The 21,886-nt window shown below is 37.4% G+C and overlaps 1 protein-coding gene across 3 annotated transcripts in view; it reads right to left on the reverse strand.

The window, feature by feature from the left end:
• Window positions 1-21,886, reverse strand: part of angpt1 (angiopoietin 1) — a 405,920-nt gene that overhangs the window by 67,267 nt on the left and 316,767 nt on the right. For all 3 annotated transcript variants that reach the window (XM_073930480.1, NM_131813.1, XM_073930479.1), the window contains 2 exon segments: window positions 10,692-10,819; window positions 9,099-9,200 (listed from right to left, as the gene is read on the reverse strand). In XM_073930480.1, the coding sequence (XP_073786581.1) occupies window positions 9,099-9,200; window positions 10,692-10,819 (230 nt within the window).

Consider the following 21,886-nt stretch of genomic DNA (forward strand, 5'->3'; position numbering starts at 1 on the left):
TCTTATCAACCGTGTGATTTTTCAGGCAGATCGGACATTGTGTGGCTGAGTTATAAGCCAAACTACCTTCTGCCAGCAGGTGGCGCTATGACTGACTCAATTATGTTATGTGGATGTGTTCAGGAGAGGAATTTAATCAACCATTTGAAGTTTCAGGCAGATCAGACATTGTGTGGCTGAGTTATAAGCCAAACTACATTCTGCCAGCAGGTGGCACTATGACAGATTCAATATTGGCTTTTAAATGTCTTCAGAAGAGGAATTTAATCAACCATGTGTAGTTTCAGGCAGATCAGACATTGTGTGGTTAAGTTATAAGGTAAAATTCCTTCTGTCAGCAGGTGGCGCTATGACTGTAACTCAATATAGGTATGGGGATATGTTCAAGAGAAGAATTTAATCAACCATGTGAAGTTTCAGGCAGATCGGACATTGTGTGGTTGAGGTATAAGGACTTCCTGTTTCATGGCGAAGCGTTGAGGTTTGTCATGCCACCACATACACGCCCCTCCGCAAAAACTCTAGATCTTCACAATATATATCATCGCTTGAGCTTTCAGATAACAACCAACCAAATTTAGTGCTGATACGAAAAAAATTTGTGGGAGGAGTTTATTACTCTGTAAATCATGTAATTTCCTGTGGCCAGCAGGTGGCGCTATAGCTGTATCTGGATATTGGCATGTAAATGTGTTCTGGTCTAGACTCTTATTAAACGTGTGAATTTTGAGGCAGATCTGATAATGCATGCCTGAGTTATAATGACGTCCGGTTTTGTGGCGAATCATCAAAGTTTGCGTGGCCGCCACGGACACGCCCATCGACAAAAACTCTAAAGCTTCGCAATTTAACATCGCCAAGGCCTTTAGATGATAAAACCCAATTTTGGTGTTGATCGGATAAAATCCCTAGGAGGAGTTCGTTAAAATACAACGCCTGGAAATGGCAAAAACGCCACTTTTTCGCCACAGGAAGTTAAAAATATTCGACTTCCTGTTGGGTTTGAGATATGGTTCCAAGAGACTTTTTCGTATGTTTTGCCATGTTTGAGGTGTGTGCCAATTTTTGTGCATGTGCATGATTCGTAGATCGGGGGCTCGTCCGTTTAATTTTTCTAGGTGGCGCTGTCGAGTCATTTTGCCACGCCCACTTCAATATTGTTATGTGGATGTGTTCAAGAGATGACGTTTATCAACCATGTGAAGTTTCAGGCAGATCGGACATTGTGTGGTTGAGTTATAAGGACTTCCTGTTCCATGGCGAAGCGTTGAGGTTTGTCATACCGCCACGGACACGCCCCTCTGCGAAAACTCTAGATCTTCACAATATATCATCGCTAGAGCTTTCAGATAACACCACTCAATTTTGGTGTTGATACGATAAAATTTGTGGGAGGAGTTTATAACTCCGTAAATCATGTCATTTCCTGTGGCCAGCAGGTGGCGCTGTAACTGTATCTGGATATCGGCATGTAAACGTGTTCAGGTCAGGACGCTTATCAAGCGCGTGAATTTTGAGGCAGATCTGATAATGCATGCCTGAGTTATAACGACTTCCTCTTTTGTGGCGAATCGTCAAAGTTTGCGAGGCCGCCACGGACACGCCCATCGATGAAAACTCTAAAGCTTCGCAATTTAACATCGCCAAGGCCTTTAGATGACAAACCCCAATTTTGGTGTCGATCGGATAAAATCCCTAGGAGGAGTTCGTTAAAGTACAACGCCTGGAAATGGCAAAAACGCCACTTTTTCGCCGCAGGAAGTTAAAAATATCCGACTTCCTGTTGGGTTTGAGATATGGCTCCAAGAGACTTTTTCGTATGTTTTGGCATGTTTGAGGTGTGTGCCAATTTTCGTGCATGTGCGTGATTCGTGGATCGGGGGCTCGTCCGTTTAATTTTTCTAGGTGGCGCTGTCGAGTCATTTTGCCACGCCCACTTCTGAAGCCCATAATAAACGTAAATTTTCGCCACTTCTGAGGCGTGTGCAAAGTTTCGTGAGTTTTCGGGCATGTTTAGCCCCTCAAAACCGCGATTCATTCCGCGGAAGAAGAAGAAGAAGAAGAAGAATTAAAGCTGCAAGCAGCGATGATAGGGACCTCGCACCCGGGCTCACCGCCGCCCGGTGGCCTCAGGATGACAGAGAACAGCGAACAATATTAATTTAAGCCGATGTATATAAAGAACCCGAGAAAATCACAAATTTATGTCAAACTTCCTCCTGTCACCAGGTGGCACTATGACTGTGACTCAAGATTGGCATGTAGATGTCTTCAGGAGAGAATTCTTATCAACCATGTGAATTTTCAGGCAGATCAGTCATTTTGTGGCTGATTTGTAAGCCAAACTACCTTCTGCCAGCAGGTGGTGCTATGAATGATTTAATTTTGTTATGTGGATGTGTTCAGGAGAAGACTTTTATCAACCATGTGAAGTTTCAGGCTGATCACATTTTGTGTGGTTGAGTTATAATGCAAACTACATTCTGCCAGCAGGTGGCGCTATGACTGTGACTCAAGATTGGCATGTAGATGCCTTCAGTAGAGGAATCTTATCCACCATGTGATTTTTCAGCCAGATCTGACATTGTTCGGCTGAGTTATATTTAATTTCCCGTTGCCAGCAGGTGGCGCTATGACTGTGACTCCATATTGGCATATAGATGTCTTCAAGAGAGGAATTTAATCAACCATGTATAGTTTCAGGCAGATCAGACATTGTGTGGCTGAGTTATAAGCCAAACTACCTTCTACCAGCAGGTGGCGCTATTAGAGACTCAATATAATTATGTAGATGTGCACGGGAGAGTACTTTCATCAACCATGTGAAGTTTCAGGCTGATCGGATATTGTGTGGTTGAGTTATAATGCAAACTACCTTCTGCCAGCAAGTGGCGCTATAACTGTGACTTAAGATTGGCATGTAGATGCCTTCAGTAGAAGAATTTAATCAACCATGTGAAGTTTCAGGCAGGTCAGACATTGTGTGGCTAAGTTATGAGCCAAACTACCTTCTGCCAGCAGGTGGCGCTATGACTGACTCAATATTGTTATGTGGATGTGTTCAGGAGAGGAATTTTATTAACCATGTGAAGTTTCAGGCAGATCAGACATTGTGTGGTGTAGTTATAAGGACTTCCTGTTCCACGGCGAAGCGTTGAGGTTTGTCATGCCGCCACGGACACACCCCTCTGCAAAAACTCTAGATCTTCACAATATATCATCGCTAGAGCTTTGAAATGACACCCCTCAAATTTGGTGCTGATACGATAAAGTTTGTAGGAGTTTGTTACAGTGTAAAACATGTCATTTCCTGTGGCCAGCAGGTGGCGCTATTACTGTATCTGGACATCGGCATGTAAACATGTTCAGGTCAGGAATGTTATCAGAGGTGTGAATTTTGAGGCAGATCGGATAATGCATGCCTGAGTTATAAAGACTTCCTGTTTTGTGGCGAATCGTCAAAGTTTGCAAGGCCGCTACGGACACGCCCATCGATATAAACTCTAAAGCTTCGCAATTTAACATCGCCAAGGCCTTTAGATGACAAAACCCAATTTTCGTGTCGATTGGATAAAATCCCTAGGAGGAGTTCGTTAAAATACAACTCCTGGAAATGGCAAAAACGCCACTTTTTCGCCGAAGGAAGTTAATAATATCTGACTTCCTGTTGGGTTTGAGATATGGCTCCAAGAGACTTTTTCGTATGTTTTGGCATGTTTAAGGTGTGTGCCAATTTTCGTGCATGTGCATGATTCGTAGCTCTGGGGCTCGTCCGTTTAATTTTTGTAGGTGGCGCTGTGGAGTCATTTTGCCACGCCCACTTCAATATTGTTATGGGGATGTGTTCAGGAGAGGACTTTTATCAACCATGTGAAGTTTCAGGCAGATCGGATATTGTGTGGTTGAGTTATAATGACTTCCTGTTCCATGGCGAAGCATTGAGGTTTGTCATGCCGCCATGGACACGCCCCTCTGCAAAAACTCTAGATCTTCACAATATATCATCGCTAGAGCTTTCAGATAACACCACTCAAATTTGGTGCTGATACGATAAAATTTGTGGGAGGAGTTTGTTACAGTGTAAAACATGTCATTTCCTATGGCCAGCAGGTGGCGCTATAACTATATCTGGATATTGGCATGTAAATGTGTTCAGGTCAGGACTCTTATTAAACGTGTGAATTTTGAGGCAGATCGGGTGATGCATGCCTGAGTTATAACGACTTCCTGTTTTGTGGCGAATCATCAAAGTTTGCGAGGCCGCCACGGACACACCCATCGACGAAAACTCTAAAGCTTCGCAATTTAACATCGCCAAGGCCTTTAGATGACAAAACCCAATTTTGGTGTCGATCGGATAAAATCCCTAGGAGGAGTTCGTTAAAATACAACGCCTGGAAATGGCAAAAACGCCACTTTTTCGCCGCAGGAAGTCAAAAATATCCGACTTCCTGTTGGGTTTGAGATATGACTCCAAGAGACTTTTTCGTATGTTTTGGTGTGTTTGAGGTGTGTGCCAATTTTCGTGCATGTGCGTGATTCGTATATCGGGGGCTCGTCCGTTTAATTTTTCTAGGTGGCGCTGTCGAGTCATTTTGCCACGCCCACTTCCGAAGCCCATAACAAACGTAAATTTTCGCCACTTCTGAGGCGTGTGCAAAGTTGCGTGAGTTTTCGGGCATGTTTAGCCCCTCAAAATCGCGATTCATTCCGGAGGAGAATAATAATAATAATAATAATAATAATAATAATAATAAACGGAGCAATTCCAATAGGGCCTACGCACCGTTTCGGTGCTCGGTCCCTAATTAAAGCTGCAAGCAGCGATGATAGGGACCTCGCACCCGGGCTCACCGCCGGCCGGTGGCCTCAGGATGACAGAGAACAGCGAACAGTAATAATTTAAGCCGATATATAAAAAAAATCTGAGAAAATCACAGATTTATGCCAAATTTCCTCCTGTCAGCAGGTGGCGCTATAACTGTGACTCACGATTGGCATGTAGATGTCTTCAGGAGAGGAAACTTATCAACCATGTGAAGTTTCAGGCAGATCGGACATTGTTTGGCTGAGTTATAAGCCAAACTGCCTTTTGTCAGCAGGTGGCGCTATGACAGACTCAATGTTGTTATGTAGATGTGTTCAGGAGAGGACTTTTATCAAACTTGTGAAGTTTCAGCCAGATCAGACTTTGTGTGGTTGAGTTATACTGCAAACTACCATCTGTCAGCAGGTGGCGCTATAACTGTGACTCACGATTGGCATGTAGATGTCTTCCGGAAAGGAATCTTATCAACCATGTGAAGTTTCAGGCACATGGGACATTGTGTGGCTGAGTTATAAGCCAAACTACCTTCTGCCAGCAGGTGGCGTTATGACTGACTCAATATTATTATGTAGATGTGTTTTGGAGAGGACTTTCATCAGCCATGTGACATTTTAGGCAGATCTGACATTGTGTGGCCGAGTTACAAGCCAAAATTCCTTCTGCCAGCAGGTGGCGCTATGACTGACTCAATATTGTTATGTGGATGTGTTCAGGAGAGGACTTTTATCAATCATGTGAAGTTTCAGGCAGATCAGACATTGTGTGGTTGAGTTATAAGGACTTCCTGTTCCATGGCGAAGCGTTGAGGTTTGTCATGCCACCACAGACACGCCCCTCTGCAAAAACTCTAGATCTTCAAAATATATCATCGCTAGAGCTTTCAGATGACACCACTCTATTTTGGTGCTGAAACGGGAAAGTTTGTGGGAGGAGTTTGTTAGAGTGTCAAACATGTCATTTCCTGTGGCCAGCAGGTGGCGCTATAGCTGTAACTGGATATCGGCACGTAAACCTGATCAGGTCAGGACTGTTATTAAATGTGTGAATTTTGAGGCAGATCGAATATTGCATGCCAGAGTTATAAAGACTTCCTGTTTTGTGGCGAATCATCAAAGTTTGCGAGGCCGCCACGGACACGCCCATCGATGAAAACTCTAAAGCTTCGCAATTTAACATCACCGAGGCTTTAAGATGACAAAACCCAATTTTGGTGTTTATCAGATAAAATCCCTAGGAGGAGTTCGTTAAAATACAACGCCTGGAAATGGCAAAAGCGACACTTTTTCGCCACAGGAAGTTAAAAATATCCGACTTCCTGTTGGGTTTGAGATATGGCTCCAAGAGACTTTTTCGTATGTTTTGGTGTGTTTGAGGTGTGTGCCAATTTTCGTGCATGTGCGTGATTCGTGGATCGGGGGCTCGTCTATTTAATATTTCTAGGTGGCGCTGTCGAGTCATTTTGCCACGCCCACTTCAATATTGTTATGTGGATGTGTTCAAGAGATGACGTTTATCAACCATGTGAAGTTTCAGGCAGATCGGACATTGTGTGGTTGTGTTATAAGGACTTCCTGTTCCATGGCGAAGCGTTGAGGTTTGTCATACCGCCACGGACACGCCCCTCTCCGAAAACTCTAGATCTTCACAATATATCATCGCTAGAGCTTTCAGATAACACCACTCAATTTTGGTGTTGATACGATAACATTTGTGGGAGGAGTTTATAATTCCGTAAATCATGTCATTTCCTGTGGCCAGCAGGTGGCGCTGTAACTGTATCTGGATATCGGCATGTAAACGTGTTCAGGTCAGGACGCTTATCAAGCGCGTGAATTTTGAGGCAGATCAGATAATGCATGCCTGTGTTATAACGACTTCCTCTTTTGTGGCGAATCGTCAAAGTTTGCGAGGCCGCCACGGACACGCCCATCGATGAAAACTCTAAAGCTTCGCAATTTAACATCGCCAAGGCCTTTAGATGACAAAACCTAATTTTGGTGTCGATCGGATAAAATCCCTAGGAGGAGTTCGTTAAAATACAACGCCTGGAAATGGCAAAAACGCCACTTTTTCGCCGCAGGAAGTTAAAAATATCCGACTTCCTGTTGGGTTTGAGATATGGCTCCAAGAGACTTTTTCGTATGTTTTGGTGTGTTTGAGGTGTGTGCCAATTTTCGTGCATGTGCGTGATTCGTGGATCGGGGGCTCGTCCGTTTAATTTTTCTAGGTGGCGCTGTCGAGTGATTTTGCCACGCCCACTTCCGATGCCCATAACAAACGTAAATTTTCGCCACTTCTGAGGCGTGTGCCAAGTTGCGTGAGTTTTCGGGCATGTTTAGCCCCTCAAAACCGCGATTCATTCCGCGGAAGAAGAAGAAGAAGAAGAAGAATAATAAACGGAGCAATTCCAATAGGGCCTACGCACCGTTTCGGTGCTCGGTCCCTAATAATAATAAACGGAGCAATTCCAATAGGGCCTACGCACCGTTTCGGTGCTCGGTCCCTAATTAATGACTTAAAATCTTAAATAAAATTTAAAAATAAACAAATAAATAAAAACAACAAATAGAAAAAGTAGCAATAAAAATAACACAACAACATTTAAATTACATAAATTAAATAAAAAATAAATAAGGAAAAATTAAAATTTGCAATACACACACACACACACACACACACACACACGCAAACACACACACACAAACACAAACACAAACACACACACACACACACACACACACACACACACACACACACACACACACACACAAAGGTAATTATTCCTATTGTTTTTAAATATTATGGGTAATTTTGAAATTTGCATGGTAACAAGTGTTTGGCATGTCATCCAGCATTAAAGCAAGTGAAATTATATACCCTGACTATTTCTTTTAAAGAATTTAAATAAGTATTGGGTTAGAGTTAAATCTATGCTATTTTAATCCAACACAGATGACTGTTCAGAATGAGCACATTTGATTTGTGGTTTCACCAGCTGTGTGATTCCTTTTAAATCGAATTTACTTTGTGTTTGCAAGAAACTGCTGCTGCAGAATATCAAGGTTCAGTGAGGAAACAGACGAGCATGAAAACTGTTGTCATGAACTCAAAGCTGAAATCAAATAAAAGTGCCCTATTAAATGAAATACACTAAAATACAGTGAAAACATTAAATTGAATTACTCTTATTACTGAAAAAAAATGAACACACGCTGAATAAACTATTGGTTTTAAATTCATTTGTCCTACTATGTTCATTAAAGTGTTGCAAGCCATGAACCAAATCAATCGTCCACATGGAAAATGACCAATATAGATTTTTAGGCACACAAATCTATATCTAGTTTACTGCGAAATACCCATATATACAAATATTTCACTATTTCAAAAGCATAGCAGGACTAAACAATATTATTTAAAGCACTTAATGTTAGTAGGCGGAGCTAAATCTCTATTAATTCCTTACTGTAACTCTCTGATTGGTGGATTTCCAGTTGTGCATCATTGGTAATGCAATATAATCTGCTATAAATCATTATCGCTTTATCAGGAATGTGAACAGAACAAAAGGACACACAGTCAATGAACTACCTCAGAGCTTAAAACAGGCCTGTTTTCAAAGCTTCATCAGTTACTGCTGAAAGTTAGTCTCCCTATGGAGAAAATGAATAGAGATTTTAGCTCCAGAACTCCATTATGTGTCATATTATCTCCTTTATAAGCATCTGTTTCCTGCTCTAGAGTCTGCCAGGGTTATCATTCACTCTGAGAAACAGATGAACAATCCTTTATCTAAAATACACTCCTTTAATAAGAGATTTGAAGATCACTATTACAAAAAGAGTCAATCAGAGTTGAGAATCTATTCAAATAAACAGCAATTGCATGTAATAGTTTGGGGCTCCATTGTTAATTGCTGCATTTATAATTAAAGCAATGTAATAGAACTCCCTATATATACAGTCAAAAGTGAAAACTTAATTACATCTAAACAAATGTCATTCTTTCAACTTAAGATTTCAGCAATAAATTAAGGAGAGAAAAATAAAGTTAAATTATGTCTAATAATTTCATTTTTTTTCCGATGTACTTGACAGAATGAGCTGTGGATTGTTTATCCATAAAATAATTGTATATATAATTGCATTCAATTGAAATTGCAATTAGTTCAGCAAGCCACAGTTCAATACGTAGTTTTAATGCACCAAAAACACACAGAATGCTCGGTGTATGTTTTATAGCTGCATTATGCAGGATTCTGGAAACGTACCATCTTATATTCTTTCCATGTTTTCTGGAAATCAACAGTGCCGTCTTCACGCTTCTGGATCACCGTCCAGCCTCCGCCAGCAGACTCCATCACACAGTACACCTGAGTGAAGATTACACACACACACACACACACAAACACACACACACACACACACACACACACACACACACACACACACAATAATAATTTATATTGGTCCACATAAAACTTTTTTTTTTTTCAAGGACACACAGAAAGACACAAACACACACACAATATATGTGTACTGGAGCTCATGGATATTTCTACATCCTTCTAACAACAAGAGAACTCCCCATTAACTCAGTTACTTCTCCAAACAATGATTAGCGGAGTTATGGAGATCAAAGCTCTGGCGAACACACACACACACACATACACACACACCTGGTTGATATCAGACACACTCCCACACACAGCTGAACACACACCAGCCTGGTTGCAATTAATGCAATCACTCACTGTCTGGAGCAGCACACATCACTCACAGATGCAGCCGCTTTACATCCACAATGAAAAAGAGAGAAATGAACCTCAGCATACTTAAACAAACATAATGAATAATATAAAATAAAACAAATAACAGACAAAATAAATCAGCAGGTTGATGTTACTTTCACTTCTCTTTTAAATTAATAAAAAAATATGAAGAATTTCATTAAAATAGCAAAATAAAATAAATACACAAAATAATATTAATATATAAATAATAAATAATTTATAATAATTAATAATAAATAATAATAATAATAAAATAAAATAAACAAAAAACAAAACAAAACAAATGAAATAAAATAAACTAAACAATATAAAATAAAACAAAACAAAACACAAAAAACAAAACAAAACAAAATAAAATGAAATAAAATAAACTAAACAATATAAAATAAAACAAAACAAAACACAAAAAACAAAACAAAACAAAATAAAATGAAATAAAATAAATAAAATAAAAAATAAACAAAATAAAAAAACAAAATGAAATTAAATAAAACAAAACAAAATAAATAAAAAATACTTAATAAAATGAAATAAAAAAATTAATAAAATAAAATAAAGCAAAATAAAACAAAACAAAACAAAATTAAATTAAGCTTAAATAAATTAAATTAAGTTTTGATTACTTTCAATAGAATATATATATATATATATATATATATATATATATATATATATATATATATATATATATATATTTATATATATATATATATACATACACACACACACATACATATATATATGTATATATATATATATATATATATATATATATATATATATATATATATATATATATATATATATATATATATATATATATATATATGAAAAATATTCAAGTAAAAATGTTTTAAAAAACATGTCATTTTTTCCCTTATTTTATGTTTTGTTTTATTTTATTTGGTTTTGTTTTATTTTATTTTATTTATTTTTTGTTTTGTTTTGCCTTTTCTGACGCAATACAAATTTTAACGTATCACAATGCTCAGACCATCTAAAACCCGACTCACATACAGACTGAGTCTCCCCTTTACCTTTGTTTCAACAAAGATTAATTGAATAATTTACCTTTTTGGTCTCTTGTGGGCTAATATTGATGGTGTAAACTCCGTTTTTCTGGAAGCCTGCTTGATAAAGATCAGCACAATCCCGAAACTTTCGCTCCTCGTCAGCCTGCTTGGTGCTGTTCGGTACCACTGAAAACACACAAAACACACGTTTATATCAATGCACACACCAGCAGACCACCACAGAACTATTTTCAATATCTTTTTAGATCATATTTTAATATCTTTTATAATCTTTTTAAAATTTATTTGCAAGTCTTATATTTTTCAAAGCGTCTCCTACAGCATGTTTAAATTCATCTAAGGTCAGCAAACATTGTCATTTTCTTAGAATATGCATTTAACAATAGACAGAATGATATAAGAATAATTTTGCAATGCTTTCAAAATGATTCATTTGATTCGGTCTGTAAACCCCTCCCCTTTCTATAAGCAAGCTCTGCTGTGATTGGTCAGCTGAGGCAAGTCTATTTTTATTAATCTTTTTATGTCTGGAAAAAAAACACACCCATTTCAGTGTTCACATGTCACAGGAGGTGGGAATTATGCAAATAAGTTACTTTGATTATGTCAATGTATTAAGAATGATTTAAGAATCATTTTGCGATGAATTCAAAATGATTCATTTGAATCAATTCAGTGTTTAAGGTCTCCCCCTCTTATAAGCCAGCTCTGCACTGATTGGTCTACTGATCCATGTCTATTTTCGCCCATTTTAGAGTTTTCATATGTCACAGGAGGCTGGGATTATGCAAATTAGTTACTTTTATCAAATTGATGTAGATCAGTAGCAGGCAAAAGAATATAAAATATAACGATTCATTAAAGTGAATCAGAGTCAACTCTTTCTTTTAAAGAAGATATTTTTATTTATTGTCTTGTTTTTTAATTAAAAACATCTGCATTACAAACTACAAATTATAAATTATACATATTTAATTTAATAATATATATTTTAAAAGACTGGCTGATTTGAGCCACTGTGAATCCATAGTTACATCCCTTAATTCAATAAAAAGGGTTTAAGGTGGAATGTTCTGGATCTGGACCAGAAATCGCTCCTAGAAAGGCGTCACGAGCATATATATGTTTATATGCATACAAGAGGATTATTTATGAATGCATAATTATGACTGACAGCGAGTGTACAGTATTTATTTCTCCAGCTTCTGTCAGCAGGTCTGCATGGAGGGATGTGTATAAAACCAAACCTGCTTCATGTTACAAACCAGAGCCAAATATATAAGCAGAGCAGAAAATGACACGGCTGCACAATATCACAACTAATAATGTTGTAAAATAATGGACACTGCAGAATAAATCACACATCCAAAAACAAATCATCTCAGCCTTCCGGAGATAATGGAATTAATAATACACACAGCCACGGAGAATTATAAATATTGTATCAGTTTTCATGCAGTTTTTCAAATGTGCTTGGAATTATATTTAAATTAACCCTCACAATACATTCGTGTCTGTTTTGACCTGAAACAGATGCATAAAAATGTCTTTAAAAAACCCTGGAATGCACTGAGAGAGCGAAACATTCAAAATGATTTAAGATCTGCTTAATTTTACTTGCAAAAACACTTTAAAACCTTTAGGTGTCATTTATTTATTATTTCATTAACTCATCCACCCTTTCTTTCATTTATTCACCCATCCATCCATCATCCATACATCCTTTCATTCATTCAGTCATCCATTCATACATTCATCCATACCCTTCCATTCATCTATTCATCCATCCTTTCATTCATTCATTCCTTCATTCATTATTGTACCTATCCACACATTTATTTGTTCATCTTTTCATTCGTTAGTTCATTCATTCATTCATTCATTCATTATTAAACCCATCCACACACCTATTTGTTCATCTTTTCATTCATTCATTCATTCATTCATTCATTCATTCATTCATTCATTCATTTATTCATTCATTCATTCATTCATTCATCCAATCCATCCAATCATCCACCCATCCTTTTATTCATTCCTCCTACATGCATTCATACATCCATCCATTCATTAATGTATCCATATTTTCATTCATTCATCTCAACCGTCATCCATCCATTGTTTAATTCATTCATATACCCATCTATCCAATCATCCATTCATCCTTTCAGTCATTTATTATTTTTTTCATTCATTTATTCCACTTATTCATTCATTCATCCACACATTCATTAATTTATCCATATTTTCATTCATCCATATTTTTTCAACCATCATCCATCCATGCTTTCATTCATTCATCAACCCTTTCATCCATTCACCCATCCATCCAATCATCAATCCATCCTTTCATTCATTCATTCATTCATTCATTCATTCATTCATTCATCCATCAATCAAACAATCCATTCATTTATACATCAATATCCTTCCATCCATCCTTTCATTCATTCATTCATTCATTCATTCATTCATTCATTCATTCATTCATTCATTCATTCATTCATTCATATATCCATCCATCCATCCAACAATCCATTCATCTATACATCAATATCCTTCCATCCATCCTTTCATCCATTCATTCATTCATTCATGCTACACACTTTTAATTAATATTTATGCTATATTTATATACTATGTTTATATTTTTTGCTAATTAGCAATGATTTATTTTATACATTTGCATTAAAAAGTACAACTTTGTATCAAAAATTAATATTTTAATAAATTTCAAAGTATTTCTGTTGTTTTTAAATCAACAAAACGAAGCAAACCGTGAGAACATGCAGACTTTTTCCACATCCACTCTATCAGAATTGTCTGATCAGACACAATATGGTTTCGTTTATGACTGCTGTACACAACACTGATCGCTCATGTCCAAACTACAACGTGAAAATCAGCTTTTTAATGGATTACGAGATCTTAAAAGGCATTTTCTGCTGTATTATCGGGATGATCCTCCTCCAGCGACTGACATATTTCCACAAGTGTGAAAGTGTTTTAATCTCCGCCAGCAGCTGCGTCTCTTTCCATCTGCAGACAATTACGCTGCCGATATTTTGAAACCAAGCAAGAGTCTGCGGACAAAATACTACAAGCTATAAATTTCAAGTTCCTGTTATAACAAGTGGTTTATATTTACCCGCCGCATCCCTGTTATATAGAAGGACATTCCTTCCGTTTCACCTCTGCTAAAGAGCCGATCTCAGTTTTCACATTGCTGTTGTTTTTTTTATGATGGAGAAGGAAAGATGGCACTGTTAAATGAGACATGTCAGAGTTGTTTGGGCAGAACTTTGATCTATATAGACTGCTCTTCCTTCTGGGGTTGTATTATTATTATTGTGACATGGATCTCATGCTGTGACAGGTTGACTTCTGATACAATAAAAGCCCAGCTGTGTCACACTATTGCTATTTAACAATCCGGCAGAAGCTGCAAATGCACATGATTCAGTGGTAAATAATGCATTTGTGTTTGTTGAAACAGGGATTCATTAAGATAAATATAATATATGAAGTTTAATAGGTATATGATGAACACTGTATAACTGAAATAATTTATGATTCATGAATTTATTAATTAATAAGTTAAAATTAAAACAAGTTTACGTAACAGACATAAAAAGTAGATATGTAAAAATACAAATAAAACAAACATTATAACATAATAAATAATAAAATAAAAATGTGCTATTAATACTGTATATACGGCATAATAAATAAACAAGTAAATAAATAAATACATTTACCAAATATGATAATAATTATAGGATAATATTATAAAATAATAATAAAAAATCTAAATAAATAGTATTTATTAATTAATTAATTTATTTGTTTCCATTTTTGTAGTTTTAATTATATATATATATATATATATATATATATATGCATATTTGTATATAATATTACAAATTTTAATAATATTATGGTGAGAACTCCACTGTGATGTTTGCAAAAACAGGGCAATCTGACAAGGTCTGGGTGCCCATTAGCATCTCTGTGACATGTAAATTTTCCCTAAGCTGTGGTAAATGGAGCCATTAAACAGCTTGTGTCCTGGCTCAAAACACTATATTCAACAATATTTATTTACATGTGGTTCAGCTGGGAGTTTAGTTTGGAACAAGCTGATGTGAAAAGAACATCCGAGCAGAGAGACTTTATAAATCAGGATTCTCCACATGCTCCATTAAACAAAGCAGAGATTAAAATAAGCAAAAGAGTGAAGATTCAGAGCGAAACGAAAACCCAAACTACTGGACTGCATCTTCACACACACACAGCAGAGACGACGGTGACGTTTCTGAGCGAACAACACTGAAATAATGAGGATTTTAAAAACATTTGCTCAGCCATAAACCATCTGAATCATAATGTGTGGTTAAACCCAAAAATCACATTACCTTTTCTTATTTACACGCAGGCCTGAGTCATAATCGGCCTCTAGAGAACATCGTTTGCAGACGGAAAACAATATTCTGCTTTTTTAATACGCTAAAAATGATTGATGCCATCGGGTGAAAAATAATCAGCAATTTGGGATTCATTTCAGCCAATCAAAGTGCAGAACAGTCCTACCAGTGCTCATCTAAACTGTGCTTACGTAAGATTCGAACTTCAAATTATATTTTTGCAAATAAATGCTATGCAATTATGAACCCGCTACAATCTGGCGAACACACAGATGCTAAATAGAGGCTGTGTTTACATACACTCTCAGCTGATCTGTGCTAGTTTACAAGGATATTAAGGTTAAATGCATGAACAATGGTGTAATTTGTTGCAGATTGTTTGCTTTCTGCCTCATTTAGTGCTTTGATAGAACAGCTTTGCTAATTTAGTGAGCTTATGATTTCAGAGTCTTGGACTACATTAGAAAGCTGCTAAAACACACTAGCAACATGTCAGCAAAGTGCTAAAACATGCTAACAACATATTAAAAAGGAAAGAACTTGCTTGATTTTATTTACAGCTTTTTAATATTTGTTAGCAATGAGCTAAATATGTTAGCAAAAATGGCAGAAAATGTTATGTTAAAATACTAAACTATAATGGGCAAGAAATGTGGTAAACATGTCAAAATATGAAAACATTATGCTTGCTAACAACATGATATCACTTAAAAATGCTAATAGGACATTAAAACGTTTTAACGTCATGCTAGTGATGTGCTAAAATATTTTAGCAATGTTTAAACCTGGATAAAATATGTAAAAGACTGCAAACAATGGTTAAAACATGTTATGTTGTTAACCGCTTGTTAAGCATGCTAGCAATGTCTGTTTTTTATTTCAGAGTCTGACTACATTAAAAACCTCCAAAAACATGCTAGTGACACGTTGAACTGTGCTAATAACACATTGAAAAGGAACTAACTTGCTAAAGCATGCTAACATACATGCTTAAATTTAAAATGTATTAGCAATGAGCTAAACGTGTTAGCAAAAGTGGCAGAAAATGTTATGTTGATATATTATACTAATATGTGCAAGAAATGTGTGAAAACATTATGCTTGCTAACCATTTGATAAAACATGCTAGCAACTTGATAACACCTAAAAATGTTAATAGGACAATAAAACACTAACTTCTTGATAAAACATGCCAGTGATGTGTTAAAATACTTTAGTAACATGTTTAAAAACTGGATAAACTATGCTGCACAGACCGCAAACTACTCTCAAAACATGCTTCATTTTAATAGCTTGCTAAGCATGCTAACAATGTAATTTTTTTATTTCAGAGTCTTAAACTACATTAAAAACCTGCTAAACACACTAGAAACATGTCAGTAAAGTGCTAAAACAGCTAGTGACATGCTAATTAAAAAAAAAACTTGCTAAAACATGCTTAATTTTATTTACAGCTTTCTAAAATCTGTTAGCAATGAGAACTGCAAAGACTGCAAACTACTGTCAAAACATGCTATGTTGTAAACAGCTTGTTAAGCATGCTAGCAGTGTTTATTTTTTATTTCATTTTATTAAACTACATTAGAAAACTGCTAAAACACACTAGCAACATGTCAGCAAAGTGCTAAACAAGTTATTGACATGCTGAACAATTCTATTAACATAATAAAAAAGAAATATTATGCTAAATCATGCTAACAAACATGCATATTCTATTTACAGCTTTCTAAAATCTGTTAGCAATCAGCTTAACATGTTATCAAAAGTGGCAAACATGCCAAAGTGTGAAAACATTATACTTGCTAACAGTTCGATAATACATGCTATCAACTTGATATCACTTAGAATGCTATAAGGATAGTAAAACACTTTAGTGTAACTAAGTTTAACTATTTTAGTGACATGTTTAAAAACTGGATAAAATATGCTGAAGACTGCAAACTACATACATAAACTATATATATTTCAAAACTATATATATTTCAAAGTTTCAAACTACAAAGAAAACCTGCTAAAACACACTAGCAATATGTCAGCAAACTGCTAAAACATGCTAGTGACACGCAGAACCATGCTAGTAAAATATTAAAGAAAATAACTTGCTAAAACATGCTTGATTTTCTTTACAACTTTCTAATATTAGTTAGCAATGAGCTAAATATGTTAGCAAAAATGGCAGAAAATTTTATGTTAATATACTTTATTAATATGTGCAAGAAATGTGTTAAACATGTCAAAGTGTGAAAACAAAATGCAATCAAAGTTTGAAAACATGCTAGCAACTTGCTAACATTTAAAAATGCTAATATGATTTTAAAACATTTTAACTTCTTGAAGACATGCTAGTGATGTGCTAAAATATTTAAGTAACAAGTTTAAAAGTGTATAAAATATGCAATAAACTTGCTAACATATTAAATTGGTAACATCGTATTAAAACATGCAAAACATACTGCCAAAAACATGTTAAATTGTCAACACCTTGGTAAGCATGCTAGCAATGTTCAACTTACTGAAACAAAACATGCTTAAAGGTTACCAAACTTGCTAACAAGTTGACAATGCATCAATACATGCTATGTGTTGAAAAAATAAATACAGCCATATTAAATGGCTAAAACATGTTACAAAAATGTAATCAACGTTTGAGCACATGCTAGAGATCTGCTAGACCCTGTTCACAACCCAACCTATGACCTAATAATCTAATAAAACTTGTTAACAACTCTATACTACATAAAAACGGCTGTTAAAACATGCTAACAACTTGATAAGGCATTATGGTGATGTGCTAAGAGTAGTTAAATTATGAAAAACAAGCTATAGAAACATAAGTTAACTGACAAAATGCTAGCAATTTTATGACAATCCTAGCAACGTTTTAACATATTGCTACAACACATACAGTACTGTATGACATGCTAAATTGCTAACAACTTGTCAAAACTAGCCAGTAACAAGTTGGTAACATGTTAAAACATATTTGCACGCTACATTTTAAACATGCTAATAACATGGCCACCTATAAGCCTGTGCGCTTCCCCGTAGCCATTAGTTTGAGTGATTTATCGGCCTCTTCAGTGCAGGGCTATGTTTGCAGATCACTGCTTTGCTAATGTGCACAATTACACTCGCTTGTTAAACTCACTATGAAATCATGTCGATTTCCGCCAAACCGCAGTGAATGTAAACTGTATTTGAAACGCTCAATTGAGCCGCTAAACGAGCACCGTTGTAATGTTTTATTACAGCTTCAGGTCCAGACACAAATCAAGCGGGACTCAGAAACAGCCTCATTTGTGTGTGATTGGCTGATGGTGTGTGCTAAAAAGGGTGTGTGCCAGCCGTGTTCCCTCAATGTGTTTTCTTCTGGAGTATTTGTAATGCAATGTGTATTTATATAGCGCATTTATTGTGTATGGCAACCATGCACTGATTAGTTTTACATTAGTAAAATGTCTGCATGAACACTTTGCATGTACAGGACATTTGCCAGTGTATAGTGGAAAGCAAACGGCAAAAGGTGCTGATATCAATACTGAAAATGTTGATCAAAAATGCTTACCAAATGTTTATTAAAAATGCCTTATATGTTTAGTTTACAATACCTATAGTTTTGTTTTAGCAGTTGCTTTGTGTTACAGAACTTAATAATTAATGTTTAAGAGTTTCTTTAAACATTTGCTTTTAAATGATGATGTTTTAATCTGGAAATTATTTATAAAATCACTTTGCCTTTCCAGTCATGCTTATTTTCATAGATATTGTAATAAAGAAGGAGTTGTCCAACACTCAGTGGCATAGCAGACGGGCCTGCAAGGCACGCACCGCAGGTGGTCCCGCGTGATTAGGGGGCCCCACGTCGTCGCGATTTTCAATAATTAAAAATCTGGCAACCGCAATAATCAAACTCTTGGGAACAACTGTGGTCGGAACCAAAGTTCACAGGTCTGTGTTCTCTGAACTCCTCTCAAGCGGTGGACTACTTCATTCTGATTGCTTGCCGCCGAACCGCATCATAGCTCATTACCATAAAGTTGACTTGATTTCAACTCTCCTCGACACTCACACCGGAAAAGACGCGCCGCGCTGTTCCTCGCCGCCGGTTCTCATTAAAAATGAATGACTTCTGACTACTTTGACGCTCTCGCAGCTTTCGGTTTGTGATCGCTCCTCAGTTTGTGAAGACTTACCCGCGTTGTCGCTCCACCCCGCCCCCTATCCCACTCCTCAGTTTGTGATCGCTCCTCAGTTTGTGAAGGCTTCCCCGCACTGTCGCTCCACCACCCCGCCTCCCTTCCCTGCTCCTCAATTTGTGATCGCTTCCCCGCGTTGCTACACCAACCCTACACTGCAAAATTTTGCAGTTTTTATTTTAGCGTCTTTTTTTTTTTAAGCATGACAGTAAAACAGGAACGCGGTTATGAATAATAAATCATGAGCTTTTTTGTTGTAAAAATTCATAATGATGACAAAAAATACACATTTTTGGATCTCTTTACTTCCGGGTACAGCTGTGGCTGGTGTATTCTGGGAATTTTTTGGTTTATACTTCTGCGTCAAGTGACCGGCATAACCAACGACGCATGCAACGCGCGTAGCTTTGCATTTATACTTCTGCGCGCTGTCTCTGTTGGTCTGCATTACTCTTCCAAAACGCTATTTGGCAGTGAGGTGTTGATGTGTCTCTGAGTCGAATTTCTTCGCCTGTGTTTTGTTCTTTCTAAGCGATTCCGGGATGTACAAGTGGCTCAAACTCGCTCATTTTGAGGCAGGAACCGGCGGACGTGCAACAACTTTAACTATGAGGTAAACACAAAACAAAACTTTCCATCCAGAGCTTCTTCACGGGACTCCACACTTGTAAACAATCGCTCCATTGGGCTCACGTCGCTCACGTGGCTCTCGGTCCCGCCCCGACTCGTCAGCGCTACCAAGCTGACCAATCACAGAGCTTGCTCTACGCATCGTTGCGATGTGTAGTTACATTTTTTGAGAGGTCCACGTCAGGGATGCTGACAGCCACGGCGTAGGGCTATGCGTCGACGCGTAGGCTGCAGCGTAGCATACGCGTGCGCTTGACGCAGAAGTATAAATCCGCCTTTAAGCCTGGTTTATACTTCTGCGTCAAGTGACCGTTGTAACCCACGGCACATGCAACGCGCGCAGCTGTGCATTTATACTTCTGCACGCTGTCTCTGTTGGTCTGCATTAACACTTCCGAAACGCTAGTTGGCAGTGAGGTGTAAATGTTCCTCTGTGTCGAGTTTCTTCTCTGCTGTTTTGCTTTTCCTGAACGCTTCCGGGATGTACAAGTGGCTCAAACTCGCTCATTTTAAGGCAGGAACCAGCGGAAGTGCAACAACTTTAACTATGAGGTGAACACAAAACAAAACTTTCCATCTGGAGCTCCTTCACGGGACTCCACACTTGTAAACAATAGCTCGCGTCCAGGTCGCGTCATTCGCGCGGCTCTCGGTCCCGCCCAGACTCGTCAGCGCTACCAAGCCGACCTATCACAGTCCTTGCGCTACGAGTCGTTGCGACGTGTAGTTACATTTTTTGAGAGGTGCACGTCAGTGACGGCGACGGCCACGGCGAAGGGCTATGCGTCAGCGCCGTAGCATACGCATGCGCTTGATGCAGAAGTATAAATCCGCCTTTAGCCCTACGCCTTTAAGCTAAAGAGAACTGGGACACCACTACACCTTCACGGGCACGCGCAAAACGAGGGGTAAGGGAAAGGGCTAAGGGGGAGAATCGGGATTGAGCCTAAAGGTACAGCTTTTACAAAGGTACAAAACTGTACCTCAAGGAATTTATTTGTATCACCGTGCACCTTTTTCTCTGAGAGTGTACTGAATATCATACTAAAATCGTCAGCAATAAATCACAATTACAAAGTTTGATATAGGAAGAAGCCTAGTATTGAGCACTGATACACAAGGCAGACGTGGGGCTGGGGGTCACACCAGGGGTCATGAGGGCAATGAGTCCAGACCCCTGAACTCCTGCTGGTGTGAAGGAGAGCGTGAGGTCTGAACCGCAGATCGCTGCGCCTGTAACTCAATCAGCCCTGTCTGACACGCAGTCAACTGTTCACCACAGGCAGTGTGCTGGAGCGTGATAAGACACATCCGCTGAGCTCCACGGCACTGCTAAACATGATCATTCACCACAAAACCACACATTTCACACTGCAAAGGAAGACGCTTCATTCATTGATAACGTGCATGCTGTGTAACAGGCCGTTCCTATCTGAAGGTTTCTTCTTCAGCATGCTGTATTTTTAGTTCTGTTTCACTTCCTGCCTGACAGATGCTTTTTTCATGTCACGCACCATTATTTCTTGGGAAGGTTTACTACCAGAACTAACAGAGGTGGTCCAGACCAGCTTGGTAACAACAGGGAAATATCACATAGCATATATATTTTGGATCTCATTTAGACCAGATCTAATTGATATGTTTTATATATTTAAGTTATAGTTTATCTATTTATGAGCCCAGAAGCTCAGAGGAAACAGATACCTAACAAACACTGATAAAAATAAAAAATATATATAAATTATAATTATTTATGAACTAATAAATGTGAATTCATATGAACCAAGGGATAACTAAAGTGTGCAAAGACAATGGATGAATGAATAATTTAATAAATTAATAAAATGCATCAATAATATTGCAAGGTCATCTGCTTAAAAATGTGAGCGAATGAATTAAAAAATGTAAATTAGCAAGAAAAAGGAGATAATTATTCATGGATCAAAATCTGACTTAATTATAAAGAAAGAAGGAAATAAAGA

Source organism: Danio rerio, chromosome 19 (genome assembly GCF_049306965.1).
Source record: "Danio rerio strain Tuebingen ecotype United States chromosome 19, GRCz12tu, whole genome shotgun sequence".
NCBI lineage: Eukaryota > Metazoa > Chordata > Actinopteri > Cypriniformes > Danionidae > Danio > Danio rerio.